At 52.5% G+C, this 27,810-nt stretch overlaps 1 protein-coding gene across 6 annotated transcripts; it reads left to right on the top strand.

Annotated features, from left to right (window-relative positions):
- The first annotated feature begins 232 nt into the window (after positions 1-232).
- MFN2 (mitofusin 2) lies at positions 233-27,810 on the top strand. 6 transcript variants are annotated; one of them, XM_081308713.1, is made up of 20 exons: positions 1,192-1,329; positions 1,746-1,813; positions 5,759-5,834; positions 6,339-6,517; positions 9,407-9,542; positions 13,635-13,797; positions 14,392-14,516; positions 15,370-15,478; positions 15,580-15,687; positions 16,987-17,140; positions 17,344-17,411; positions 17,523-17,644; positions 19,175-19,301; positions 19,669-19,773; positions 20,037-20,139; positions 20,602-20,822; positions 21,341-21,496; positions 23,440-23,636; positions 24,416-24,550; positions 25,860-27,810. In XM_081308713.1, exons 4-20 carry the CDS (start codon positions 6,343-6,345, stop codon positions 25,927-25,929), a joined length of 2,274 nt encoding a protein of 757 aa, XP_081164839.1. In that variant the 5' UTR covers positions 1,192-1,329; positions 1,746-1,813; positions 5,759-5,834; positions 6,339-6,342; the 3' UTR covers positions 25,930-27,810. The 6 variants fall into 6 exon arrangements, with proteins under 6 accessions (XP_081164834.1, XP_081164835.1, XP_081164839.1 ...); XM_081308711.1 differs by having other exon boundaries at positions 1,729-1,813; XM_081308708.1 differs by lacking the exons at positions 1,746-1,813; positions 5,759-5,834 and adding an exon at positions 233-458 and having other exon boundaries at positions 1,189-1,329.

Here is a 27,810-nt window from a genome sequence, read left to right as displayed (position 1 = left end):
TGCAAGTCAGGTTTCCAGCGCTGGCAGAAGCTGTGGGGTCAGGATCTGGGGCAAAGAACGAAAGAGAGGGAACATCTAATCCGCGCCTTTGTTTTTTTGGCTCTTGACAGCTCGAGGCCCCGCCTCACCCGCCCCGCCCTCCCGGCCCTAGCAGGGACCTGCCGGAACTACAACTCCCATGATGCCTCGGGAACCCCGAGGCTCTGCGTCATCGGCCGGGGACTCCCGGGCGGTAAAACAGAGCGCCGAGACGCCTCTCGATGCGCACAGCCGTGGGTTCCCTGAACCTTAGGAGTAATAGAATCCAACTGGCTGATCTCGAAGTCCACCGGTTCATCCTGGTCGAGCGGCAAACCCGCGGCGGCTGGTGACGCGCGCACTCCCTCCGCCTTTCCCTGGGTGGCGCCTGCTGGTGACGTTGTGGGTGTGATGGCGGCCGCGAGGCCGGGAAGGTGAAGGTGAGAGGGCGAGCGCGCTGGGGTGGTGGGAGCGGCCGGCCCCGGCCCGGAGAGTCCAGAACAACCTGGCCTGGGCCGGTGGGACGCTGGGACCCCCAGGGGTCAGGATCCGGCCGGACGGGCGTCCCCACGCTGCGGCCTCGCCTCCGGTCCGCACGGCCCTGCGGGGAGCCGGTGGGGCGCGGGACCCCGGGCAGGGGCGTGGGGTCCCCTGGCGCTCCCGTCGCCCCGCCTCCCCAGACCCCTGCCCTTTCGGTTTTCATCTGGCCCTCTTTTGCTCAGCGCCTGACAGGTGCCCCGGGTCAGTGCGGGCAGCCTGCCCTGCCCTCCCGCAGCCGCCTCGTACAGCAGCTGTGACCCACTGACTTCCAGTCAGTTCCACTGCTCTTCCCCACCACCCTGCCCCGCGACTCTCGTTGGCAGTTTGTCCTCAAGCCCAGTCCTCGCCCTGGTTGTGCTCCCTCCCCTCCCCCTCTGGACGTGCCTTACGGGCCGCAGGGCACCTCCCTGGTGCACATGGTTGAACACATGTGTGATCAACCTGCACCAGTGTTGTGTTTTCCCCGGGCCATTTGCTCACATGACAGCCCTGCTCCCCAGTACCTCAATGAGTAAGCTTCCCTCAGGGACGAGTCTGTTTGGCTTTCAAACCTGATTAGACATGTTTTGCACATCAGTTGTTTTCCTCTTTTGGTCACCTGTTGACATCTCCTTTTTCCTTTCCAATAAGTCGGGACAGGTGGAGTCAACACAATCAGTAGCCAACCTCGACCTGAGACAGCACAGAGGAGAACCCAAATTCTTTTCGTTTTTTTGACTCCAGCCATGTCCATGATGCCCACCCTATGAAAAGTCTCTTACCATCCAAAAAGTAAGTGGTGCCTGTGACTTCTGGTGCCCTGGATCAGGGTTCAGTGGGAAGGGGCATGCTGTGCCTGCCCTGGCCCTGCAGTGGCAAATTTCTGGGATGGGGTCCTGCTTGTATAGATCTATATGGTGCTTTGCTAACTGTGGAACAAAAATATTATATCTCCTTTTTACTTCGTGGAGGATTTCGCTGGGCCTGTTTAAAGGTTGGCAGTTCAGGAAGTGGCTGGGATCTCCTGGGCTCCCTGAGGGTAGTCTTTCTCTCCCTTGTTTGTTCTTCTCTACTGTGCTGACTCTTCTCCTCCCAATCTCTGCCCAGCAGAAGTTGGCTCCTTATCACAGCTCTTCTAAGAGTCTGCTCTGCTCCCTTTACCCTGTATACTCTTTTGTTTCAATTTCTCAGCTTCTCCTCTGTTCCAGTTGTGCCAGCAGACGATCCGTGGATCCATTTTATTTTCCCTGCTAGGAGTTGCTGTACATAAAACTGGGTAAGGAGGTGGTGTGGATTCAGGGACTATGCTTGGGATCCAAACACACCTTGCAGTGAATTTTGCTACTGCCTTGCTTCCACCCCAGATATCTAATACTCCTGAACTAATAGCCTAGGGCCTAGGTAGAGGCAAAGCTTTTGATCACCTTGAAGTGCTAATAGCAGTTTCCATTCAGAGTTGGGTTTGTTTCCAGTCTTAGGTTAATATCTGTTGTGCCTCTAGCACTTCTGGGGGGTGGAATTAGACTACCAGGATAAATGAACCTTTCCCTAAAGTGTGATCCTCAGAATTTTGAAGGCTGTTAACAAAGAAGAGTTTCTTGACTGAAAAAAAGTTTGTGTACTGCTGATCAAATATACTTAAATTGCATTTAAACTGGTCTTCCTTGCCAAGGCCTTTACTGTGTTCATGTGTGCCGGTGGAGAGGGGTGGTGGCGTGTGGTGTGGTACAAACTGATTCTAGCATGGAACCCTTTTTACATGGAACATTAGGTATAAGTAGAGTTCTGTGGACCATACTTTAGGAAGTACTGCTGTAAACTGTCTGAAACCATAAACTCAAGATCACTTTGAGGCTGTCATAAAAACCTGGAGTGTGTAATTGACACTGGAATTGGGCCCTCTGGCTCAGCTATGCTTAAGTGACAGGTCCCACATGCCTGCAGCAAGCCCTGTGGTGAAATAGGACTATCAGGGCTTTCCAGAGGAGGAACAGGAACCCAGCTGCTCTCTCTGCTCTGGGAGGATAGAGTCAGCAGACAATCCCCTGAGGCAGTGGGGTCTCTATCTTGGCTTTTGGGCATATTTTGCAACTTTTTTTTTTAATATTTATTTTTTAGTTTTTGGTGGACACAACATCTTTATTTGTATGTGGTGCTGAGGATCGAACCCAGCTCCGCGCTCATGCCATGCGAGTGCGCTACCGCTTGAGCCACATCCCCAGCCCCCATATTTTGCAACTTTAGTTGTGTTCAGTTTGCTTTTTGGAAGGATTCAATTTCAGAATCTGAAAGGTTTGTTCAACTCTTTTGACTCATGGAACTCCACATAGATAGCTAAAAACTGCTTTTTAGGAAAAAAGTGCATTTATGTATCTAGAAATGGCAAGTTTAAGGTGGTGTCCCTGGGAGGGTGTTCACTCACTCATCCTTTATCTGACAGTGGTGCAGGAGGAAGGTAGCAATGGAAAGAGGTCGATCACTGCTCTGTGAAAGACGGGCTCTCTAGGAGCTCAGGGGACACAAGGTGATTAAAAACTAAAAGTCAGATAAGGGTGTGTGTCCTCTATGGAGGACATAATACCCGAGTTGGTGCTAGAAGGACAGCAGGAGTATGTCAGGATGGTGAGAAAAAGAGTCCAGACAGAGAGGAGGACTAAGTGCGGAATCTTGGCTCGGGAATTAGGAGGGCTGGAGAAATCAGACTGCATGAAGGAGTCAGCAGTTTTAGGAAGGTTTGGGACATGCCGCTGCAGGTGGGCAAGGGCAGCAGCCTCTAGGCCAGCTGAACTCCAGCAGACCTTTAACCTTGAACCACTAAGCTTTGACTGGTGTGCGTTCCCTTCAATCTTTCACTTACTGAGCACTAATGCTTTTGGTTCATACCCTTTGGGCTTGCAGATCATGATCAGGACTTAAAAGCACCTGCTTCTAAAAGCCCAGCTGTGATCAGGGAACTGGCTTCCTGCAAGCCAGTCATTTCTGGGACCTCAAAGAACTGACCTCTCCAGCTGATCTGTTTGCTTGATAGCCATGGTAGGGAGGGGGGTTTCTTCCCTGACACCTGGGTGTTCGTGGGGAGAGCCTTATATCTTGCTGGTAGAGTTTATTACTTTTGCTTTAAACAAAAAGAACTCCCTTTGAGCTCTCACTGTGTGCCACCAATTGCTCATGTCATCGTCTTTAGTCTTCTCAGGGTTGATGTGGTGTCTTACTTGTACACACAAAGAGTCCAAGGTTCTGAAATGAAGTGAGTTGCTTTTATGGCCCAGAGAGGGAACCAGCAGGGTTTGCACCCAGCTGTTACCTGATTTCAGAGTCATCTGCATCGCTATGTCATGCCCCATCCCAGACCCTGTTCTCTTCTCTGTGGCTGGCTTTGTTCCTCTCCTGCCTGCCCACGCCCCCTGCTTACAGTGTGCTCTCCTTTTCTGTTTGAAGGAGCTGGAGAGTCACCTTGTTTTTAGTTCTCTTTCTCAGGACTCCACTGTCTTTTATTTTGGGGGGAGGTACCAGGGATTGAACTCAGGGGCACTCAAGCACTGAGCCACATCCCCAGCCCTATTTTGTACTTTATTTAGAGACAGGGTCTCAATGAGTTGCTTAGGGCCTCACTAAGTTGCTGAGATGGCTTTGAACTCATGAGCCTCCTGCCTCAGTCTCCCAAGCCACTGGGATTACAGGTGGGCACTACCTCACTGGACTCCACTGTCTTTTTTAAAAAAAAAAAAAAAAAAACCAGGCCAGGTACAGTGGCGCACACCTGTAATCCCAGCAGTTTTAGGGGCTGAGGCAAGAGGATCACAAATTCAAAGCCAGCCTCAGCAACTTAGTGAGGCCATCAGCAACTTGGCAAGACCCTGTCTCAAAATGAAAAATATAAAAGGGCTAGAGATGTTCTTGGTGGTTGAGCACCCCTGGGCTCAATCCCTGGTCCCCCCGCCCCCTGCCCCCCCAAGAAAAAGAAGAAGAAGAAGAAAGCTATGTGGTTCTGTAGTGTCATGGAGGAGGAAGGGAAACAGTATTTTCCTCCCAAGGAATCTGTGACGCTGCAAAGAAATTGTATATTTGAGCAACACACGTGGGTACTGTCTCCCTGTGTGTCTGTGTGTCCTGCCTACCCTTTGGGATGGTTAGTACTTTTACGGGGAGGGACGTGATACTTGGAATTGAACTGAACCACATCCCCAGTCCTTTTATTTTTTATTTTGAGATAGGGACTCACTAAGTTGCTTCCGGCCTCACTAAGTTGCTGAGGCTGGCCTTAAACTTGCAATCCTTCAGTTTCAGCCTCCGGAGCTGCTGGGATTACAGGTGTGTGCCTTGCTGGGATCATCAATTCTTGGGAGCCAGCTTTAGCATTCATCTTTGGGTGCTTTTTTCTGGATGTTTCTTCTGCTTCTCTGCTCGGCACCCTTTGGCACTACTTGGGAGTTTCTTGTGTGTGCTCATCCCTGAGCACCTGTCTCATATTCCAACTAGAAACTCAAATCCGGCTGGGCTGCCAGGAGGATGGCTGGGAATAGAGTGCTACAGTCGGGCACACACAGTTCACACGCTGCCTCTTCCAGGGAGAGACCTTTACCTTTGACCTCAGGATGGGAGGGCTCTGTGGGGCAGTGGCTCTGTGTGAGGACCCTCAGGAAGACCTGGCAGGCTCCACTTTTGGGGGCAGGGTTCCCAGTCATGCCTGGGAGCTACCTTCTCTGGAATATTCACCTCTTGACCTTAGCCAAGACCTCTAGGTCTTTGGAGTCAAGTCTCACAGCCCCTAACATGTTATTGCTGTGAAGGGAGAAAAAAAAAAGTATACAAAGATGCATGTGATTGAGGGAAGCAGGAGAGCGCCACCCAGAAACAAGCTGTTAACGCACCTTGTGTTAACAGCGCCTATCACAAAATAGTAGTTATATAGTTTTTTCTTTGGTTTCCAAATGTTCTATAGCATACATGTGATAGACTAGGAGACCAATAGATGTTTTCTAAAATAAGTTTTAGAAGTAAGTATTTCTTACTTGAGGATCACTCTTCTTTGTTTCCATCCCTCCAGCAAACAGACAAATCCTGTTAGGAATTAGGGCCACCGGACTCCTGGACAGCAGAGTGGCAGGGGGTGGGGTGGGAGTGGACATCACTGACTTTGAGCAGCACTTTGCTGATGCTTTTTTTTAGGTGTTACAGTATAAGAGATGAGTCAGATTTCTGTTGCACTTTTCTTCCTTAGACTTGGAGGAGGGCTTCTGATGTCACTCAGGGTTCTACCCCATCACTCTCTGAGGTGCTTGTCAGCTGCTCAGCAGGTGAGGAATGGCCATTGGTGGGCCTGAACTCAGGGCTGTGGCTCCAGGTGTCTGAGTGCCCATGCAGCGGGTCAGGAGACTGGCCTGTGTCTTGGGGGCCCCCCTTCCTATTCTGATGTGCTGGTTCTCGTCTTGCCATCTCTTGAGTGTATGCTGGTTGCCCCAAATTCCATTTTGGGAGGGGTACCAGGTATTGAACTCAGGGGCCCTTGACCACTGAGCCACATCCCTAACCCTATTTTGTATTTTATTTAGAGACAGGGTCTCAGTGAGTTGCTTAGGGCCTCACTCTTTGCTGAAGCTGGCTTTGAACTCATGATCCTCCTGCCCCAGCCTCCTGAGCCGCTGGGATTACAGGCTTGTGCCGCCACACCCTGCTGGTTGCCTTGTATTCTTGATAGAACTCAGAACTGATCCTGGCTCTCCTCTTACCCCATGCCGAGCCCACAGCTGACTGTCCCAGGCGGCTGTTCCTGGGCTCACTCACAAGGTCTTGTCTTGCAGCGCAATGTCCCTGCTTTTCTCTCGATGCAACTCTGTCGTCGCAGTCAAGAAGGATAAGAGACACATGGCTGAGGTGAATGCTTCCCCGCTCAAGCACTTTGTCACTGCCAAGAAGAAGATCAATGGCATCTTTGAACAGCTGGGGGCCTATATCCAGGAGAGTGCCACCTTCCTTGAAGGTAAAACTGTCACCTGCTCATCAGGCTCCCTTTGGTCCATTGAGATGGTGAGCAGGATTGGGGAGTGAGGAAGTGCAGCCTTGCTTTTGAGGAACTCGTGCCAGGGGGGTCGTCACCCTCCACCATGCTCTGCTATTGGAATCCTGTGGAATAGGGCTCCAGGAAGACGTGTGAACTGTCATTTAAGAATTGATTTAAGAATTCTGCATGTTTTGTTTCACTTATCTAAAATGCAAGTTGGTTGAGGCTTGAGAATTGTCCTTGCCTGAGAGTCACTGAGCAGCTTGTGGTCAACTCGTGTGTTCTCCCTGGCCAGTACTGGCTGCTGTAGTGCCAAGCACTGCCAGGTGTGGTTATCCCAGACAGTGTGCCCTCTCGTATTTTTAGTCTGGTGACAGGACTATGAATAGGGAGCTCCTATTACCTCTGCCTTTTCTACTAGTTACTAATTTGAGCCCTGCCTCTAGTTCCTGCTCTACCGGCAGAGAAGGACTGGTTCCTGGAGCCCCATTTGGTCTGATGCCCACTCTGGCCACTAATGTCTCAGGCTCTGTGTCTAGAAGGGCACCATGGCTACAGGTCCAGGGATCGTCTAAAAACCCAGTAGCTGAGTCTTAACTGCCCTTGGTTTTCTCATTTGAGAATGACAGACTCAGGTGAGACCAGGCATTTTGGGAACCCAAGGAATCTAGTGGAGATCCACAGGGCTCACCCCTGGCTCCGGTGGGCCGCCTTCTCCCCATCTTGCCTTTCTTCAACTGAGTCACTTGGCTTCTCTTGTTTTCCATGCCAAGCTCCTATGTGAGGCTTCCACGAAAAAAACGGGACTGTGTCCATTTTCATCAGCTTGTCTGTGCCCTGCCCTTTGTATGAGACTGATGCAAGAGAAGGTGTTCCCTAAATATTCAAACTCTAGTGGGGCTGGGCTGGGGCTCGGTGGTGGAGCGCTCGCCTGGCATGCATGAGGCACTGAGTTCAATCCTCAGCACTACATAAAAACTAAATAAAGGCATTGTGTCCAACTACAGCTAAAAAACAAAACTCTAGGACTGGGGATGTAGCGTGGAGAAGAGCACTTGCCAAGCAGCCATATGGCCCTGTGGCCCTGGGTTTGATCCTTATCACCACAAAAAAGTATAGTAATAACAACTTAAAAACCTGAATTTTAAAAGTTTTTTTTTTCCTTTGGTACTGAGGATTGAATCCAGGGACACTTAACTGCTAAGGCTGGCTTTGAATTTATGATCGTCCTGCCTCAGTCCCTGGGATCACAGGCGTGCGCCACCGCGCCTGGCTTAAAGGTGTGAAAGGTGTGGATTGGAGGGTGGAGTGAGTCCTGCTCACTACCTTTCCATTTGGCAGCAGCTCCGCTGTGCCTGGCCTGCGCTGTCAAAGCTGCTGCTCTTCTGGAGCCCAGAGCACTCAGTCGATTCTGGGGGCACATATGTGCTTCAGGGCGGTGTTTATGTGACAAGTGCTTTGATTTCCCTTTTTGTGAAAGTAGACGGCCTGGACCGATTACTCTGGGTGGGGAGGGCACCCAGGGCACTGACAAGGGCCTGGCGGACTCCAGGCTGTTGCTTTTGTGTAGCCATGTGCTCGAGGGGCATTGTGAAGGCTATTTCACGTGCCCATATAAAGGAGGAACTTGAGGGGTGGTGACTGGTGAATGGGGTGGGGCTTGTTGACTTGGTCACTTTCTTTGGTGGCATTAACTGTAAGGCAAACTCACTGTGCAGGCTCTGACGTGTCACTTGTCATGCTCTGGATGTTTTGAGAGTGGTCAGGGCAGGGGCCTGTCAGCTTGGTGGTTTGTGGGAGTGTGCTAAGGAGCCAAACACCATGTCCTCTCCAGCCGTGAAGTGCTTCCTTGTGCAGGTGCTGGATGGGATGGGCCAGGATCTTGCTCAGTTGTTTGATTCTGGGATGATCTGTAGCCTCGTGCCTGCCGAGACCACTAAGAAAAGCAGTCCGTGATCTAGGTACCCACTCGCTCAGCCAGCGTGTGAGCACCTGCAGGACATAGACTCAGACAGGTCAGCCTCCCGTAGTAGATGGACAGACAGGTCAGCCCCCAGCTGCACTGTAGAGAAGTTAAGTGCTGAGAGGAGAGAATCCAGGGTGCTGCGGGTATGGAAAAGGGGAACCACTCAGGCTGGAGGGTGTGCCCAGGGGAAGCTTCCTGGGGGCTGTGCCATCTAAGCTGCACCTAAGGCCCAGTAGGAACAGGCCAGGGTGTTCCAAGTTCATCAGTTCATCACAGTGTGGGAGGGGGTTGGGCAGTGCCCGCAGAGCCCAGAGGGGTTAAGAGGCTGGTGTTTGGGAGATGCTGAGGTGGAGTGAGAGGCAGTGGGGTAGCAAGAGACCAGGCTGGAGGGGCTAGCAGGACCACTCAGAAAGGACCTTGCACAGTGACAGAGTGGGTAAGAGCCCAGACACCAGGGTCAGGTTTAGATCCCCACTTTGCCATTTACTGACTCTGCCACGTAAGTAAGGAGGACCGAATGAGGCCACATGCGCACGGTGCCTGAGACAGGTGCCTCAGCCTGGCGCCAGGGGAGAGATTTGGGGCCCAGGAGCAGCAGCATTCAGGTGCCCCAGTGCCCTCTCGGCTCTTTGATTCACTTGATCCTCACGGTAGTCTCATGAAGCAGGTTTGGCTGTTGGCTTGTGTGCCTATGGGCACAGAGCTAGGAGGCAGGCAGGACTGGCGTGGGCACCTGGGCGGCTCGCTCCCACCCGTATTCTTAGCTGCCACCCGGCAGAGCCACAGTAGGGTGCCATCAAGGTGGGGTGGAAGTCCTGGTGAGCACAGCTGCTCGCTGGCCCTTCCCGCCTGTGCCGTGGAGCTCCTGCCCATGCCGTGGCCCATTTTCATCCCCGCTCCAGACACCTACAGGAATGCAGAACTGGACCCTGTTACGACAGAAGAGCAGGTTCTGGATGTCAAAGGCTATCTATCCAAAGTGAGGGGCATCAGCGAGGTGCTGGCCCGGCGGCATATGAAAGTGGCTTTTTTTGGCAGGTGAGTCTTTGAAGCCTTCACAGCTTCCTGGATGGGAGAGGAGGTGAGGGGGAGTGAGGGAGGGAGGAAGGCCCTCCGAGCAAGGTCACAGCCAGAGTGTGCCCAGGCAGGGAGTGGAGGGCAGTCCTGAGTTCATTACTCTCTCTCTCCCCCCAGTGCTGGGGATGGAACCTAGGCCTCCTGTGTGCTGGGTGAGCACTCTGTCCCTGGGCCACACCCCTACCCGCATCACTCTTCTGATTTTTATTTTTTTATTTTTGGTTCTAGGGATTGAACCCAGGGGCGTTTACCCATTGAGCCACATCCCCAACTCTTTTATCTTTTATTTAGAGACAGGGCCTAGCCAAATTGCTGATGCTGGTCTTGAGCTCACCACCCTCCTGCCTCAGCCTCCCAAGCCACTGGGATTATAGGCATGCATCACTGCTCCTGGTTATATTTTTTATTTTGAGACAGAGTTTTGCTAAGTTGCTGAGGCTTGCCTCTAACTTGTGATCCCCTTGCTCCGGCCTCCTCAGTTGCTGAGATTACAGGTGTGTGCCACCATGCCTAGCTTTCCTTATTTTATTTGTAAAATATTTATAACGTAAAATGCACCTTTTTGTGTGGGGTGGTACAAGAGAGTGGATCCAGGGCCTCTTGCACACTAGGCATGAGCTCTCTTACTGAGCTATGTCCCTAACCCCTAAATTAACCATTTCTAAGTGTATATTCAGGAGTGAGTGTGTTCATATTATTGTACAACCAGTATTCAGAATGTTTTCATCCTTCAGAACTGAAATTGTCCCCACTAAATAGTAAGTCTTCATTCTCCCTCTCTCCCAGCAGCCCCCATTCTACTTTCTATCTTTAAGAATTGAACTATTTGGGGCTGAGGATGTGGCTCAAGTGGTAGCGCGCTCGCCTGGCATGCGTGCAGCCCAAGTTCAATCCTCAGCACCACATACAAACAAAGATGTTGTGTCCGCTGAAAACAAACAAACAAAAAAATAAATATTAAAATTCTCTCTCTCTCTCTTTAAAAAAAAAAAAAATTGAACTATTCTGTCTATGCCCTGCCCTTTGTATGAGATTGATGCAAGAGAAGGTGTACCCTAAATATTGAAACTCTAGGGGGCTGGGCTGGGGGCTCAGTGGTAGAGCGCTCACCTGGCATGCAAGAGGCACTGAGTTCAATGATGGTGCACACCGGTAGTCACTGGCCTCAGCAACTTAGCAAGGCCCTAAGCAACCTAGGGAGACCCTGTCTCAAAATGAAATATATCAGCCAGGCAAGATGGTGCACACCTGTAATCCTAGTGACTTGGGAGGCTGAGGCAGGAGGACCACAAGTTCAAGGCCAGCCTCAGGAACTGAGTGAGACTCAAATAAAAATAAATAAATAAAAAGGCCGGGGATGTAGCTCAGTATTAGGCACCCATGGGTTAAATCCCCCATACCAAAAAAATAAGAATTTGACTATTCTAGGTACCTCATGTGAGCGGAATAGCACAGTACTTGTCTTTTGGTGATTCCTTCCTCTCACTTAGCATAGTGTCCTCAGAGTTTTCCACGTTGTAGTTGTGTCAGAATTTCCTTCCTGTCCGAGGTTGCTGCTCTCCCTCCCTGTGTGCAGACCGAGCTTTGTTTATGCGCTCATCTGTCCGTGCACTCCTGGGCTGCTTCCACCTTTTGGCCATGATGAGTGACGCCGCCTTGAACATGGGTGTTATCTAGTCCCTGCTCTCAGTTCTTTTAGGTATACATAGAAAGGGAATTGGTGGGCCATATGGCAATTGTATTTTTTTTTTTTAGAGACAAAGAGAGAGAATTTTTTAATATTTATTTTTTAGTTTTCGGCGGACACAACATCTTTGTTTGTATGTGGTGCTGAGGATCAAACCCGGGCCACACGCATGCCAGGCGAGCGCGCTACCACTTGAGCTACATCCCCAGCCCGGCAATTGTATTTTTTAAAAAATTTTTCTTTAGTTATAGATGGACACATACCTATGTGGTGCTGAGGATTAAAGCCAGTGCCTTACACGTGCTAGGCAAGTGCTCTGCCACTGAGCTACCACCCCAGCCCTAGTAATTGTATTTTTCCTGTTCTGGAGAACCACTGTACTGCGGGAGCGACTGTGCCATGGCACATTTACACCCGCAGAGCAGAGCACAAGGACCAGGTTTCTCTAATTTTTGCCAACACTCCCCCGCCCACAGCTGAGGATAGAATCCAGGGTGCTCTACCACTGAGCTATATCATTAGCTCTTTTTATTTTTTATTTTGAAACATGATTTCACTTGATTGGCCTTGAACTTTGTGATCCTTCTCCTTAGGCTCCAGTGTAACTGGGATGCTCATGAGCTCACACACACAGACCCTCACCTCAGCCCACCCACTCCTGCCCTGTTCTGGTTTTCGGTTACCACATGTGAAGTAATATCGTATTGTGGGTTTTGCTGTGTTTGAGATGGGGCCTGCTGTATTGCTTAGGCTAGTCTTGAACTTGGGGGCCTTAGTAATCCTCCTACCTTGGTGCTGGGACTGCAGGCCTGCCAGTGTGCCTGCCTCCTATTGTGAGTTTGGAGTTTTTTTTTGGTTTTGGTGCTGAGGATTGAACCCAGGGCTCATGCATGCTGCGCAAACACTCTCCCCAGCCCCTCCCTAGCCCCTCCATTGTGGGTGTGATAAGCATTTCTCTAATGAGGGGTGGTGTTGAGCGTCTTCATGCACTTACTGGCCATTTGTGTATCTTCTTTGGAGAAATTCCATTCAAGCTCTTCACTTGTTATTGAGCTGAAGGACCTTTGAGGAACACTCTGTATTGGTAAAATATTTTTTTCCATTCCACGCCTACTCTGTTGATTGTATCCTTTGGTGCAAATAAACTACTATTTCAATGTAGTTTGTCTATTTATATTTTTTGACTGTATTTTTGATGTTATATTTAAGCAATAATTGTCAAATTCAGTGCCATGAAGCTTTTCTCCTATTACAAGAGTTTTATTTTCAGCTTCTTATTACACACTGTGGAATCTAGGAGACACTTAAAAAAAAAATCAAAATCCAATACTGTGGAAAGGCCCCAAGACGTATTGGATACCAGGCACACGGTGGTAGTTGAGGGAATAGCCTTGGTGTAGCCCCCAGCTCCCCTGGCCTCCCAGTCCTTCATCCTCACCTCCCTTTGACCAGGAGCAGTGCTGGTCTTGCTGCATGCAGGAAGGCCCATGTGGCTCCGAGGTGTGTGATGTGGCTGGGAAGCCTCTGCTCTGCTCTGAATGAGTGTGAGTGTGTGTAGCATTTGGGGAGCTGTGACACCCAGAGTGGACAAGACACTGAGGAGAGCCACCTTAAGCAGAATTTGGAAGTGGGTGGGAAAGGTGGAAAGATGAAGGAGTCTCCCCTGCAGCCGGGCACTCACAGCTGGGATGGAGAGGTGGGGCCTCGTGGGAGGAGGAGCATGGTGGGAAAACAGCAGCCAAACCGGCCCACGTGGAAAACAAGTCTGTGGGGTCTCTGGCGATGGGGGTCTTTGGCCAAGCTCATTTAGACCAAGGAAGATGGCCCTAAGACAGAGGCTATGTTGTCAGTGGGAGTGCCTTGTGTTCAGAGAGGGGCGTCTCCATCAGGGCTGCTGAGCTACTTCTTTTTTTTTTTTTTTTTGAGAATTTTAATATTTATTTTTTAGTTTTCGATGGACACAACATCTTTGGTATGTGGTGCTGAAGATCGAACCCCTGGCCGCTCGCATGCCAGGCGATCGTGCTACCGCTTGAGCCACATTCCCAGCCCCAGGGCTGCTGAGCTATTTCCTGAGCGGAGCTGGGTTATTATCCAAGGGCAGTTTGCCTGGGGGGGGGGGGCAGCACTTGGCACAAGCCCCTTGCACATCTGAAGTGATGAACTGGGGCACGGCACAGGCTCCTGCCAAGGGGCCTTGCCTATTTCAACAAACCCTAGATGATCCTCTCTGCCTCTCTTGGTGCTACCTGGGCGTCGGTGGCATTGCAGAGAACAAGTCCCCAGACCTCCTGCTCAATAACTGCATGTGAAAGCCAAACCTGTGGCTTCTCTGGGCTTCACTGACAGCCTTTATTGCCTCCTAGGACGAGTAATGGGAAGAGCACCGTGATCAATGCCATGCTCTGGGACAAGGTTCTGCCCTCTGGGATCGGCCACACCACCAATTGCTTCCTGCGGGTGGAGGGCACAGATGGCCACGAGGCCTTCCTGCTCACGGAGGGCTCAGAGGAGAAGAGGAGCGTCAAGGTGGGTGTGCTGCTGAGGCAAGGCTGGCCCAACCAGCCCATCCATGTGACAGGCTGGCGCCACCTCCCAGAAGAGAGCCACGCCTCCCAGTGGTGAAGATGGGAAACCCTGTTTCAGAGGAGAGAGCAGGCACTGGAGAGGGCGGGAAGGCGGGAAGGTGGAGACAGCGCCAAGCAGCCACCCTGCACGCCCGGCCCTCACCAGGGCTCACTGCACTGGGCAGGAGGGGAGTGAGGCCGCTCCTCCCGGGGTACCCCAGTGAGAGCTTCCTGGGTGGCCGTGGGATTCCCACACCCGCCTGGGGTTGTCGCACTTTGATTCCTCTGAGTGGCAGCTGCATTCTCACTAGGGGCCAGGTGCTCGCTATGATTCATAAAGGATTAATCCATGCGCAGCGCATGCAGCTAGGCAGCTGTCGGGAAAGAGGCTTAGAGAGAGGAGAGGAGGCGGTTCTCACAGGTGGCTCCCAGCTTTCAACTTTATGTGTTAAATGAGGAAAAGGAGCAGCCCATGGGCGGCCCTCCCAGGCTCCAGCACCAGAAGTGGGCCTGGGCTCTTCCTTGGCCTTATCTTTCTTTCCTCCTCCACCGCCAGACTGTGAACCAGCTGGCTCACGCCCTCCATCAGGATGAGCAGCTGAACGCTGGCAGCCTGGTGAGTGTGATGTGGCCCAACTCCAAGTGCCCACTTCTGAAGGATGACCTTGTGCTCATGGACAGGTAAGAGGGGAGGAGCCTGGAGGTCCTGGTTTCCCTTTCTGCATGACCCAGGCCCAAGGCCCCAGCAGTCTTTGCTCTGCTCAAGCACTGCTGCCTTTCAGAGGCTCAGCTAGTCCTGCCTCTTGGCTCTCCTCCAGAGCTGGACTGTCATACCCACTGGTATCAGTGCCCTGCACATGTCCTGTTCAACAGATAGGTGGAGAGCTCAGAAGTGGGGAAGGCCCTCAATCCGGCCCAGTACTGGGGTGTGTGTGGGCGAGTGTGTGTGGTGGAGTTGGGGTGCTTCATTCTTCTTGATGCCTTTGCCCCAGCTATGGACAGGTTCCAAAACTATACCAGGAAATACAGCATTGCTGCACTTACCTGGACTCTCATAGATATAAAAATTCACTTTAATATCTATCCCTAGAGTAAAATCATAAGTCATTACTTTTTTTTGGTACTCAGGGGCACTCGACCACTGAGCCACATCCTAGCCCTAGTTTGTATTTATTTAGAGAGAAGGTTTCCCTGAGTTGCTTACTGCCTCATTGAGGCTGACTTTGAACTTGTGATCCTCCTGTCTCAGCCTCCTGAGCCACTGGGATTACAGATGTGTGCCACTGTGCCCGCCATAGCCATTACACTTTTATAAGTGTGACAGATGTGTGTGCTAAAAAGACGTTTCCAGGCAATCTGGAACGACATGAAGTGGGAAGTGAAAGTTCCCCCAAGAAGGCCAGACCTTCTTCCTCCCCTCCCTGGCTTTCTTTTCTCTGGAGGCTGCCTCACAAGTCCCAGATTTGTTCACAGCAGGAAGAACAGGGCTTGTGCTCTGTGGCCGACCATGTTGGTTTACCCCTGTCACCTTTAGCCCTGGGATTGACGTCACCACAGAGCTGGACAGCTGGATTGACAAATTTTGTCTGGATGCTGACGTGTTTGTGTTGGTGGCCAACTCAGAGTCCACCCTGATGCAGACGGTAACCCTCCTTTGCCTTCTCCACGGTCCTGGCTGGGCAGGTGGCTGGTGGGGCCTTGGCTTGGCACAGCTCCTCCCCCTGAGGCTCACCCCCTTGTCTAGGAGAAGCAGTTCTTCCACAAGGTCAGCGAGCGTCTCTCCCGCCCCAACATCTTCATCCTGAACAACCGCTGGGATGCGTCTGCCTCGGAGCCGGAGTACATGGAGGAGGTTGGTACCTCTTGGCTGCTCAGGGGGTAGAACTCTGTGGGAGCTTTGTCTACGCTGGCCACCTCATGCACCAGATATAATGGCTTCCCTGAATTAATTTCTCACCAGCGATTGCCCGGTGTTCCCTTGGTATCTTCTGATGGCATTGAAAGCTCCCTTCCCCTCTCCTGTTCACTTTCTTAGATGACCCTTGTTGAGTGGCTCTCCCCCAGGTCTGAAGACATCCCCCAACTCTGCATCCTTGGGGCCGTGTTTGCTCATTTGGGTTCATTAAAACACATGGGCTGGGTTAGCTCAGTGGTAGAGATCTCACCTCGTGTGTGGAAGGCACTGGGTTCAGTCCTTAGCACCACATAAAAATAATGGTATTGTGTCCATCTACAACTAAAATAAAATCTTTAAAACACACACACACACACACACACACACACACACAGTAAATGTGGAACAGGCACAGCCTTAGGAAGATATCCGACATTCAGGAGAGAAGCTTTAATAAAGGAGAGAGTGATGAGTTCTGCTGACAGCTCACAACTCTCTATGTGTGAAATGAAAGAAAGGGCAATAGATTGGTGATTTTGGGTTTCCTTTGTGGAGCCTGCAGTCAGCAGATGGGAGTCCAGATTTTGGCTGGTGCAAGGCAGTAATCCAACCTCCCCCTATGGGACAGGTATAATAAGTATTGCGGGGAGGATACCTGTTAGGAGTGCCTTACACGTGTCTACGAGGGGCTGTTATTTATTTTGTGGTGCTGGGGATGGAAATGGGCCCTGTGCACCCTAGGCAAGTGTCCTACCGCTGAACCACTTCCCCAGCCCTACTTATCCCTGGAGCCCTAGGACATCAGCGCTGGGAGGGCTTTTCTAGTGGTCCACTCACTGTATGAACGAGGCCCTGGGAAGTCTCAGCTGGTCAGGGCGGAGAACCAGGTTTAGGTTCTTGACCTCCTAGTTCCTTTCTTCTGGGGCACCAAAGTGTGACACTAGATAGAGTCTGACAAGAGGCAATTTGGGGCCTTTCTAAGTGTTTCTGCTTGTACACAAGAAGTGTCCTTGTGAGGCCATACCCCAAGACACTCCCACGATGACTTTTGGTTCTGGGAAGTGTGGTGGCTGGAGAGCAGAGATGGGGTGATTTTCACTGTTTGTGTTTGTAACTTTTGAGAGTTTGTACCTTTTGAGAGTCATGTGAACATATTACCTATTTAAAAAAAAAAGGCAGTGGGGACTGTGGGCACCATCCGGAGGGGCTCACCTGCAGCCCACCATGGTCACATATGCCCCTCTGCTTGGGGTCCAGGTGCGGCGGCAGCACATGGAGCGCTGCACCAGCTTCCTGGTGGATGAGCTGGGCGTGGTGGATCGAGCCCAGGCTGGGGACCGCATCTTCTTTGTGTCTGCCAAGGAGGTGCTCAACGCCCGGATCCAGAAGGCCCAGGGCATGCCAGAAGGAGGTAAGGCAGCTGTGTTCAAGGTGGCGGGTCTTGCAGCAAGTCAGTAGTTGGCAGTCACTCTGGGGATGGGTTGGTGAGAAGAGCCTGTGGGAGAAGACCTTGCTGTCCAGCCAGTGTCCTGTGTGGTCATAGTTGTGGCCCCTGGGTTCCCCCTTTCTCCTGCTGTCAAGCGTTTCCTCGCTAATGCAGTGCAATTCTCCTAGGGGGCGCTCTTGCAGAAGGCTTTCAAGTGAGGATGTTTGAGTTTCAGAATTTTGAGAGAAGATTTGAGGTAAGTCCTCTGATCCTGGTTTCTGGTGATTCTCCTGAGCTCTCCCGGGATGTTCCCTGGTGCTGTAGACCCTAGGTGGCCCCCGCCTCCCTCGGGCTTCTTTCGTTCCAGGAGTGCATCTCCCAGTCTGCAGTGAAGACGAAATTTGAGCAGCACACAGTCCGGGCTAAGCAGATTGCGGAGGCGGTTCGCTTCATCATGGACTCCCTGCATATCGCGGCTCAGGAGCAGCGGTGAGAGCCCAGGAGCAGGCAGGCAGAGAGGGCGCTGAGGAAGGAGCGGTGGCGCTCCGTCCCACCCGGGTCCCTGATGGCAGGCTGGCTCTGGGTTCCTGCCAGATCCCTTCAAGCCTGGTGAGGCGGGCCTCTGAGTGTCTGATTGCGCCTCCTGGCTTGTGCAGGGCCGTCCCCTGTGGTGGAGGTCTCGGCTGTTGTCCTGCCTGGTACTGTCACCAGTCTCAGTACCTGAACTTTTTTTTTTCTTTTTGGAACCAGGGATTGAACCTAGGGGGCTCAACCACTGAGCCACACCCCAGCCCTTTTCATTTTTTATTTTAAGTCAGGGTCTCACTAGGTTGTGTATAGCCTCATAAGTTGCATCCAGCCTGAACTCATTTTTAAAAAACTTTTAAATTACTTAAAAAAAAAAAGCACGAGAATAATATAAAAACACCTTGCTTCTGCCACAGAGTTAACATTGTTGATTTATGTTAAAACGGAAAAGGGTGTTAAGTACCCTTTGATCTTTGACCCTTTCCACTCCTCAGGGGCTCTACAGTTATGAATCTGTAATGCCCTCACTTGTTTACAAACTACTCTTTAGCTGGGCATGGTGGCTCACGCCTATGAGCCCAGCAACTCACAAGACTGAGGCAGGAGGACCGCAAGGTCCAGGCCAGCCTCAGCAACTCAGCCAGGCCCTGTCTCAAAAACTAAACAGGCTGGGTGTAGCTCAGTGGTAGAGGCCCTGGGGCCCACCAGACAGGGCTCTGCGTCAGTCTCACAGGACCGATGGGTGGCTGCCCACGTGCTGGTGTGCCTGTGCCTCTGCTGCGCCTTGCTCCTTCCAGGCAGCGTTGTGTCCCCTCGTCCTTGTCGGAGCTCGTGCGAGTTCCTGAGTGCTGATCGCCATAGGGAGTTCCACTGTGGATATACCTCAATTTCCTGGGTTGATTTTTTAGGCTTCACTTTCCTTATGCCCTTGCAATTTATGCCGCAGGGTTGTGTGCCTGTGGGTGCTTGCTCGCTTTCCTAAGTCTTTCTAGGACCGATTCCTAGAGGTGCAGCTGCTCTGCCACAGGGTGGGTATGTTTTCGTTTTTACTCAGCTTGGCTTTGTTGCTCTCCCGAGTGAGCAGCTATTCCCCCAGTGTCCCCCCAACACTGCCTGTGGCAACTCCCACTTCCGCAGCTCTCCCCACAGCTCCAGGCCTGACCGCTTTTCCTAGGCATCTGGTGGAGTGTAGTACCTCTTTTTAATTTCATTTCCCTGCTTACCAGTGAGGTCAGCACTTTTTCCACATTACTTGGCAGCACCTTTTCTAAACCCCCTTTAGTCTTCCCCTCTTTGTCAACATCTCTCTAACAAATGGAAGATCGGGGAGCACATGGTTGACTCCTTTTTGCCTGGGAGGGAAGTTCGTGCCTCTGTGTGTGCGTGAAACCTGCCCGGGCAGGATGGCGGGTGGCCCATGCTGCCTCCCAGGGGCCCTCATACTCCCGCCTTGTGGCACGTGGCCTTCTGACTGGTGCTCTTTGCTTGTAGTGTTTACTGCCTGGAAATGCGCGAGGAGCGGCAAGACCGGCTGAGGTTCATCGACAAGCAGCTGGAGCTCCTGGCCCAGGACTATAAACTTCGAATTAAGCAGATTACCGAGGAGGTTGAAAGGCAGGTAAGACTTGAGGAGGAGGCACTTGGGGGAGATTTCAGTGGCATCCAGGGTGTAAGTCTTTCTAGGACTGATTCCTAGAGGTGCAGCTGCTCTGCCTTAGGTTGTCTTGTCAATTCACCTTGTTATCTCAGGGGCTTCTCAGCTTTCCAGGAGGAAGTTAAGGGTATGGAGCTTCCCTGGGGTTCCGTTGTCCACTGTGTGACTCCTCCTCTAGGGGTCTTCCATGCCTGATGGGCGATTGATTGACCAGCTTCTCAGATTGTAGATGAGCCAAGATGCTGCTGGGAGAGGAAACCGTCTGCGAGACTCTGAGGCTAAGGGACCACAATGCTCCCTGGTGCTTAGCAGCGCGCTTCCTCTGCTGTAGGTGTCGACTGCGATGGCCGAGGAGATCAGGCGCCTCTCTGTGCTGGTGGACGAGTACCAGATGGATTTCCACCCCTCTCCAGTGGTCCTCAAGGTCTATAAGAATGTGAGTCATGAAGCAGCGGTGCTCTGGCCGGGGCCCCCTGGATTCTCTTTGGTGGGGGGTGAGTGCCACGCAGATGGCAGTTCAGCTCCAGCTGGTCTGCAGCAAAATGGAAGAAAGCAGGGTCACAGGAGCTGGGCTGCGTCACCTCCTTGGCTTTCATGGTGAGCCTGAGTGACCAGACTCAGGGTCTCTTTGTTCTTTGGCCTCCCGGAAGGAACTCTGACGGGGATGCCTCTTCTCTTAACCTCCCTCTCCTGCTGCAGGAGCTGCACCGCCACATAGAAGAAGGGCTGGGCCGCAACATGTCCGACCGCTGCTCCACGGCCATCACCAGCTCCCTGCAGACCATGCAGCAGGACATGATAGGTTAGTGCCCCAGAGGAGCTTGGGGCTGGGGTTCTGGGGCTGCCTAGGAATCAGGCCAATGTGGAGAAATAACGGCCTTTCCTTCTCTGCCACCTTTGATGACGATTCACTTGGTACCTGTACACTCCTGGTGTGCACTGTGGGTTAACTCACTCTGCTCCTAGACCTGGGAACTGCCCTGAGTTACCAGATAGGATTGCCATAGGCAACAATTTGGCCTGCTCCCATAACCCACATGAGGCATGGGGGTAGCAGGTTTGGAGCCTTCAGTTACACAGGGAGAGATGGCCCATCTGTCATGGTGAGGTATTCCCCCAGGCTGACTCATCCTGGGTGTGGACGAGTCCTGGGAGGGACTGCTGAGCAGCCTTCACTGGTGTGGCCTTGGTCCCTGGGGCTTGGCACTGGGTGGCACAGTCCCAGCTGATGTGCTTTCTCCCTGTGTGTTTGTGTCCTTGACAGATGGCTTGAAGCCCCTCCTTCCTGTGTCTGTGCGGAGTCAGATAGACATGTTGGTCCCTCGCCAGTGCTTCTCCCTCAGCTACGACTTGAACTGTGACAAGCTGTGTGCTGACTTTCAGGAGGACATTGAGTTCCACTTTTCTCTTGGGTGGACCATGCTGGTGAACAGGTTCCTGGGCCCCAAGAATAGCCGGCGGGCCTTGGTGGGCTACAGTGACCAGGCAAGCAAATTCCCTACCCCAGGCGTCCCCCAGGCTGTCAGCTATGGCAGGGTGTACCACCCCTGGAACACCGCAGTTAACACTACTGCCACAGACCAACCTGGCCTTGTCCTAATTTCAAATGCTAAGATGATTTTTTAAAAATTCACATTAAAACAAGTAGGTAACTGCCAAGAGGAGGTGACTTTTCATATAGTCATCTATACTGCCATCGTAAAACGTAGACTTTAATCCCCACCCGGAGCCCGTGCATCCTGGCTTTCCATTCATGCCCCACACTTTAGAAACGGCTGCTGCTCCCGTCCTGCGGCCTCTGGTGCTGAACTCGCCAGGGCCATCAGGAGGCGTAAAGCCTCCTCTGTGAGGTGCAGAGCTCATTTCCCCTCTTTTTGCCTCTTGGAAGTTGAAGAACTGTTCTCTGTGTCCCTGTCCCAGCTCCTCTAGCCTTGAGGGTCACTGAGGCTTTTGAATGTGAGGTTTGTCACATTCTTCTCACTCTTTGCCATCTCTTTCCTCAGGTTCAGCGTCCCGTCCCTCTGACGCCTGCCAACCCCAGCATGCCCCCCCTGCCACAGGGCTCGCTCACCCAAGAGGAGCTCATGGTCTCCATGGTCACGGGTTTGGCCTCGCTGACGTCCAGGACTTCCATGGGCATTCTCGTGGTTGGAGGAGTGGTCAGTGATGAGTCTTCTTGGAGTGGGATGAGGGGCCTGAGGGCAGGGCCTGAGGAGCTTTGTGCTGGAAGTGGCCTCTGTACTGGTCCTCGCTTCACAGTGAGCTGAGTGCTTTCTATGGGAGCTGGGGCCTGAGCCCTTCAACATACGTTACTGGCCTCTTTAAGCCTCACTCAGTAATCAGGTGTTTAGCTGGCACCATTCCCACTTCCCAGATGAGGAAAATCCGCAGTGGCTTAGTACAGCCGGGATTTGAGCCATGCCCCATCTGACTGCAAGGCCTGGGTCACACAGTGGGTAAGGGGAGTGACCCGAGGCATTGAAAACCTGGGCTCTAGAGAACTAGGCTTGAAAAAAAGGGTTCCTCATTAGCAGGTGGGAACTTGGAAGGGCTTGAGATGGAAAGAAGCCATGCTGGACCTGGAGCCGATTTTCTCCTCCTCCTGGTTTTGTGGCCCCTTCCTTTCCACTCCAAAGTAGCTGGGCTTCTCCACGCCTTGAATGAAGACACACTGCTGCTGGAATCATTTACACCTGAGATTATCTTGATGCTCTGGCAGGTTCCTTCCTGGACATTTGACAGTGGTGGCAGAAGGTGCCTTCATGAACACTGCCAGAAATTGCTTTCCCCAAATGTAGGACAGGCGGGACACAGCAGAGCCCCTTCCCTGGGACTGCAGGCGGCAGGTGCTTTGGTTCCTTTCTCAAGATGGTGATGAGTTTGGCAGGAGGGTCACAAGCTGAAACGTTGATACCTGGCAATCTTGTCCACCCAAATGACCTGCTAAGTGGACACAGACCATAGGCCTCTTTGGTGAAGGAGGAAACTGTATAAGGGGATGGCCTGGGTCCGCCCAGCAGGGACAGCGGGCCACAGGAGCCTCACTGTCCACCTGCCCCCGGCTCCTTGGTGCAGCCTCATGGCCTTCAGCCATGCCATTGCACATCAGACCCAGGGAAGCCATCTGCCCAGGTGCTGCACACAGCCCTGCCTGTCAGTGTCACCACAGTGAGCTGTTACGCAAGCCAGCTGCAGTGGGGCAGCAGCTTGGGAGCTGAGGCAGAGGGATTGCAAGTTCAAAGCCAGCCTCAGCAACTCAGCAAGACCCTATCTCTACATAAAATATACAAAAGGGATGGGGGATGTGGCTCAGTGGTTAAGCACCCTGGGTTCAATCCCTGCTACCAAAAAAGGAAAACAAAAAAGCACATCAGCATTTATCCTTAAGGCTTCTGCTCAATAGTGGTAGAGTGCTTGCCTAACTTGTAGGGGGCCACGGGTTCAGTCCCTAGCACTGGGGGGAAAATAATCTGCCTGCTTAGATCTGGGCTCTGGTCCACCCTATGTGAGTCTTGTCGTGGCCAACACTGTTTCCCTCCCAACTGGAGAGAGTCCTTGCCCTCTTGGCCTCAGTGGGGTCAAAGGAGCCATTAAAAGAAGGCTTCCAGGGGCTGGGATTGTGGCTCCGTGGCGGAGTGCTTGCCTAGCATGTGTGAGGCACTGGGTTCAATTCTCAGCACCACATATAATATAAATAAATGAATAAAATAAAGGTTCATCAACATCTAAAAAATATTAAAAAAAAAAAAAAAAAAGCTTCCATCGGGCACAGTGGCACACGCCTGTAATCCCAGCAGCTCATGAGGCTGAGGCAGGAGGATGGTGAGTTCAAAGCTAGCCTCAGCAATTTAGCGAGGTGCTAAGCAACTCAGTGAGACCCTGTCTCTAAGTAGAAATAGGGCTGGGGATGTGGCTCAGTGACTGAGTGCCCCTGAGGTCAATCCCTGTTAAAAAAAAGAAAAAAAAAGGGGGGGGGAAGCTTCCTAGTGTGACACTAGGCTCCTTGACTGGGGCTCTTTGGGCAGTCCTGGGAGTCTGGGCCCAAAAGGACAGGGGCTGGGGTCAAAGGGGCTCTGCCCTGGGTGACCATGTGCCCCTGCAGGTGTGGAAGGCAGTGGGCTGGAGACTGATTGCCCTCTCCTTCGGGCTGTATGGCCTCCTCTACGTCTATGAGCGCCTGACGTGGACCACCAAGGCCAAGGAGCGCGCCTTCAAGCGCCAGTTTGTTGAGTACGCCAGTGAGAAGCTGCAGCTCATCATCAGCTACACAGGCTCCAACTGCAGCCACCAAGTCCAGCAGTAAGCCGTCCCAGGGGCCTGGGGAGGACTCCGCTCCGGGTGGGTCAGCCCAGTCTTCCTTCTGGTGGGTTGAGTGTCATGGACCCTGGGTCTTTAGCCAGGCAGTGCCAGCTCAGGCCAGGGTAGGGACAGAGGTCTCAGGATATAGGTCTCTGGTCTCCCAAGGAAGGAAGAAGAGGAAGAGGGAAGACACATCTCTTGTCAAGGAGTTTTTTAAGGTTGTCCTGGGGAGGTGACTGTGGGTGTAGCTTTGAAATCCTAGATGGCAGCCTATTCTTCGCGGCACCTTGGGGTTGGGGTCTGCTGCCTGCCCTGGGCTGGTAGGGGGTGGGCGTGCTTGCGTCCTCCTCTCTTGCTGTGTGGCAAACCTTTTGCTGGTCATTTTGCACCTAACTTTTAGTTTACTTTTCTAATCTTTGAGGTAGATAAAATTATCGGCGTCTCCTTTTTCAAAATAAGGAAACACATTTGAAGAATAGTCCCTTGTTCTAGGCCGCTTGGCTGATTAGCGGCAGAGCCAGGCTCTGAATCCCAGCGCTCTTGTCCAAACCGTGACCTCTGCTCTGTGCTGCCACTTCTCATGGCCATGGCGATAACAAGGGGCTTGGTGTTAGGGTCGGTCACATTTCAACAGAGGCTAGGAAAGACTCCACCGAACTGGGACGGCGCTACCGGCAGGGTGGGGGCAGGCCCAGTGGCAGCCCACCTGGAGTGGCCTGGCCACCAGTGGCGTCCTGCCTGACAGCTGCACGCCCAGTGACCCTACCTTTCTCCCTCAGGGAGCTGTCTGGGACCTTTGCTCATTTGTGCCAGCAAGTTGATGTCACCCGGGAGAACCTGGAGCAGGAAATTGCTGCCATGAACAAGAAAATAGAAGTTCTCGATTCACTTCAGAGCAAAGCGAAATTGCTCAGGTAAGGTGGGATCCTGGGGCTCCGCTGCTGTCTCTCTGGGACACAGCCCTCTCTGGAGGGACCTTAGCCACACGTGTTAGACGTCTGCCAGGCACTGCTGAGTGCCAGGCTCAAGACCGCATCACTGCCTTTGAGGCACCTGCAGTTGGGGCAGGACACGGTGACCTCCTAGGAAGGAAGCTGAAGGGGACCATGTGATGGCCGTTCCTGGGCACCTGTGGGCACTGCAGTACCTCAGCACTTCATGGCTGCTGTTTCATGAAACCGCCACTGTCCCCTCAGGCATGTGTTGGTAGCTCCATTTCTAAGCAGGACACTGCCTGTAGAGATTAGTCCTGGTCTAGGCTCCCACAGGAAATGGTCGGGCGAGGCGGGGCCCAGGTGTGCATGGTGGTAGCAGCCTCCATGCTGGGTGCTGATTTTCCGTGCACATGCTAGATCGCCACCCGTGTGTGGTCAGGGTTTCTGAGCCCAGGAAAGGGGCGTGCTACCACGTTCACCCACAGGGGCAGGATTGAAACCCAGATTTCCAGGTGCCTCACTGAAAGGCAGAGCTCCCATTAGCAGTTTTCCTGAAGGAGCATCAGTCAGAAGAACCAGGGGTCCTAGCTTCTGGCCCAGCATTCAGCTTCCCTGTGACTCACTGTTTTCATCTGTGAAGTAGGAGTAGGAGCTCACGGCAGCCACAGCTGAGGACGAATGTGCCCTGCGTCAGTCCTTGGCTGGTGCGGTCCATGATAACATCAGCACACAGGGACCCTGTACTTCCTGCCCTCGCCCTTGACATCAGAGGCCTGCGGGGCAGCAGAGCCAAAGGGGTGGCACTTCAAAGGGTTTCAGCTCGGGCCCCCTCACTGGTGGCGGACTTTCCCTTGCCGTGTAGACATGTGCCTCCCTATCCACCATCCCGGGACGTCATCTCCCAGGGACATGCTCCTCTCTGGAGTGTAGGAGGGGGGCACACTCTGCTGCTTTTCAAAGCCAAGGACAGGGTCGCTGCAAAGGGCCACAGATAGTGCCCCATCTTCTTGCTCATTAGCAGACACGCTGACTCCAGCAGCTCAGGGACTTGCCCCAGGCCGCACAGCAAACATGGGGCCTGAGAGGCAGAAAAGCCTGACTCCACTCGTCACTGGGGATCTTGGCAAGTCGTCTCCCTCTCTGGGCCCCCTTTCCTCCTCTGTACTGGGGGGTTGATAAGGGTATTGGAGGATTAAATGAGGCTGCCAGTCACTTGTCACTGCATGTAGCTAGTGTCACTGTTACCTGTCCACAATTGCCATTGTTAAAAATGACTATGTCTTTGCAGGAATAAAGCTGGTTGGTTGGACAGCGAGCTCAACATGTTCACGCACCAGTACCTGCAGCCCAGCAGATAGTGGGCAGTTGGAGCAGGGTCCTCGTGGGGAAGGTGCTGTCACCACCCTTGGCACGGTGGGCTCCCTAGGCACGTCAGCTCCAGTCCCTGGCCACCCGAGAGAGTGAACGTATCCACTGTCTCATACTGTTTTGAGCCCTTCAGCACTAGTTATGTCCCCTCCCCTGACCTGCTGCTGCAGGAAGGTCCCCTGGCTCTGACCCCTACAGGAGATTTTAATGATGACCAGACTGCATGGCATCTGGAGTCACAGCTGGGCCCTTCCCTGCTTCATCAGGTTCACTTGATGAAAATCATTTGCTTGATAAGTTCTCGGGTGTCAGTCTTGCAGGATGACTGAAGCCTTCGGGGGCATCAGGCAAGCACCCACCTTCCTCCAGCTTGTGCCACCTGCCCTCCTTGCACCCCAGTTATCCTGCAGAGAGAGGCCACATTGAGAGTGACTGGAATTCCTTCCCAGAAGCATTGGAAATGCTCCTGGAAGCCCGAGTGTCCCAGAAGGACTTGGGGCTTATGTCACCTGGTCATTTGGCTTCAGTGCTCTGTCCGCTTGCAAGCCTTTCAGATGTGTTGGTGGCCACGCTTGGCAGCCCTGGGCTATAGACTGAGGCTGAAGGCAGGGCAGCACTACAGAGCCAATGGGGGATGGGGGAGCTCAGAGAGGGAGTGTGGAGGGGTCTGACGCTGGTGACAGTGACGCTGTCAGAGCAGGTGACCATCACCCCAAGGAGGAGGGACTTGCCTCTCTTCTTGGGATGGCGTTCCTCACTTTGGATTTGGTCCTTGGCCTGCATAGTTTATTTATTATTAATGGGAGCTGGTTTGGTCCAGGTGGTTACAGGATGGTGGGAGGTGGGGCCTTGGTGGCAACTGAAAAGAAAAGGCCCTGCCTGGGAGGCTGGGGAATGTAGCTGGTGCAGAACAGGGGCCTCTGCTGACCTTGTTCTGAGAAGCTCCTGAGCCTAAGAGCCCTACCCTACTAGCTTGGTTGCATCCCCTGCCTTGCCCCAAGCCACCCACCTACCCTCTGGCCTGTTTCCTGTGCCTGCGACTCTGCAGTTGGCCACAAGATAGCGCGGGAGACCCAGCACCCTTCCTCCACTCTCCGTGACCCTCAGAGCTTTCCTGACACACTGGTTTCACCTTGATTTTGAGAAATGTTCCCTGCCCTTGAGTTTTGAGGTTATTACTGGTTAAAGTGGGGAAGGTTCCTGTCACCAAGGTGTTAATGCAAGAGCAGGTCAGAGACATCCCAACAAACCTGCACGGCGAAGCCCAGGGCAAGGCTTGGCAAGGGAAGCCTTGTCCTGCTGGTCCATCCAGCCATTGCCCTTGTAGTTGGTGCATTGAGGAAAAGGAGTTGGTGGGTGACCACACGGCTGATGTCTTTTCCATGTCCTTGCTTGTCCTTCAGCCCCTCAGTCACTTTGAGGGACAAAATGATGGACTTGGGCCAATGTCGGCATGTGGTGAGGTTGTTCTGAGTGTTTTGCCAGGCCTGGGCCCACAGGGTCACCTCCCAGGGAGTCAGGAAGAATCAGTGTCACACAAACCTATGAATTTTGTGTTCTTTTTTGAAGGGAAAAAAAAACTTTTTTTCAGTGTAGCCCCTGGGGGATAAATGAAATTTTGAGCTTCTTATACAATAAGTAAAATTAAATTCACACCACCGAGGGGAGACGATTTCTGAAGGAAGTGTGGCAGAGGCCCTTTAACTAGATGCTGCTAACCTTGTTCTAGTTCATGTTCGTTTCTGGAGCGCAAGGCGAGCTCGACCCAGCGAGTTCTCTCGAATGTATTTAAGGTGTTGTATTTGCCTGAATTCCTCCTGTATCATTGCTGATAATATTGGAAACTAAAATAAAACCTAGTTGGAACCCTG

Source organism: Spermophilus citellus (assembly GCF_964194105.1).
Source record: "Spermophilus citellus genome assembly, chromosome: 9".
Classification (NCBI taxonomy): Eukaryota; Metazoa; Chordata; class Mammalia; order Rodentia; family Sciuridae; genus Spermophilus; species Spermophilus citellus.
The sequence above is the reverse complement of the archived record's forward strand: the minus strand, read 5'-3'. Positions and strand labels throughout refer to the sequence as shown.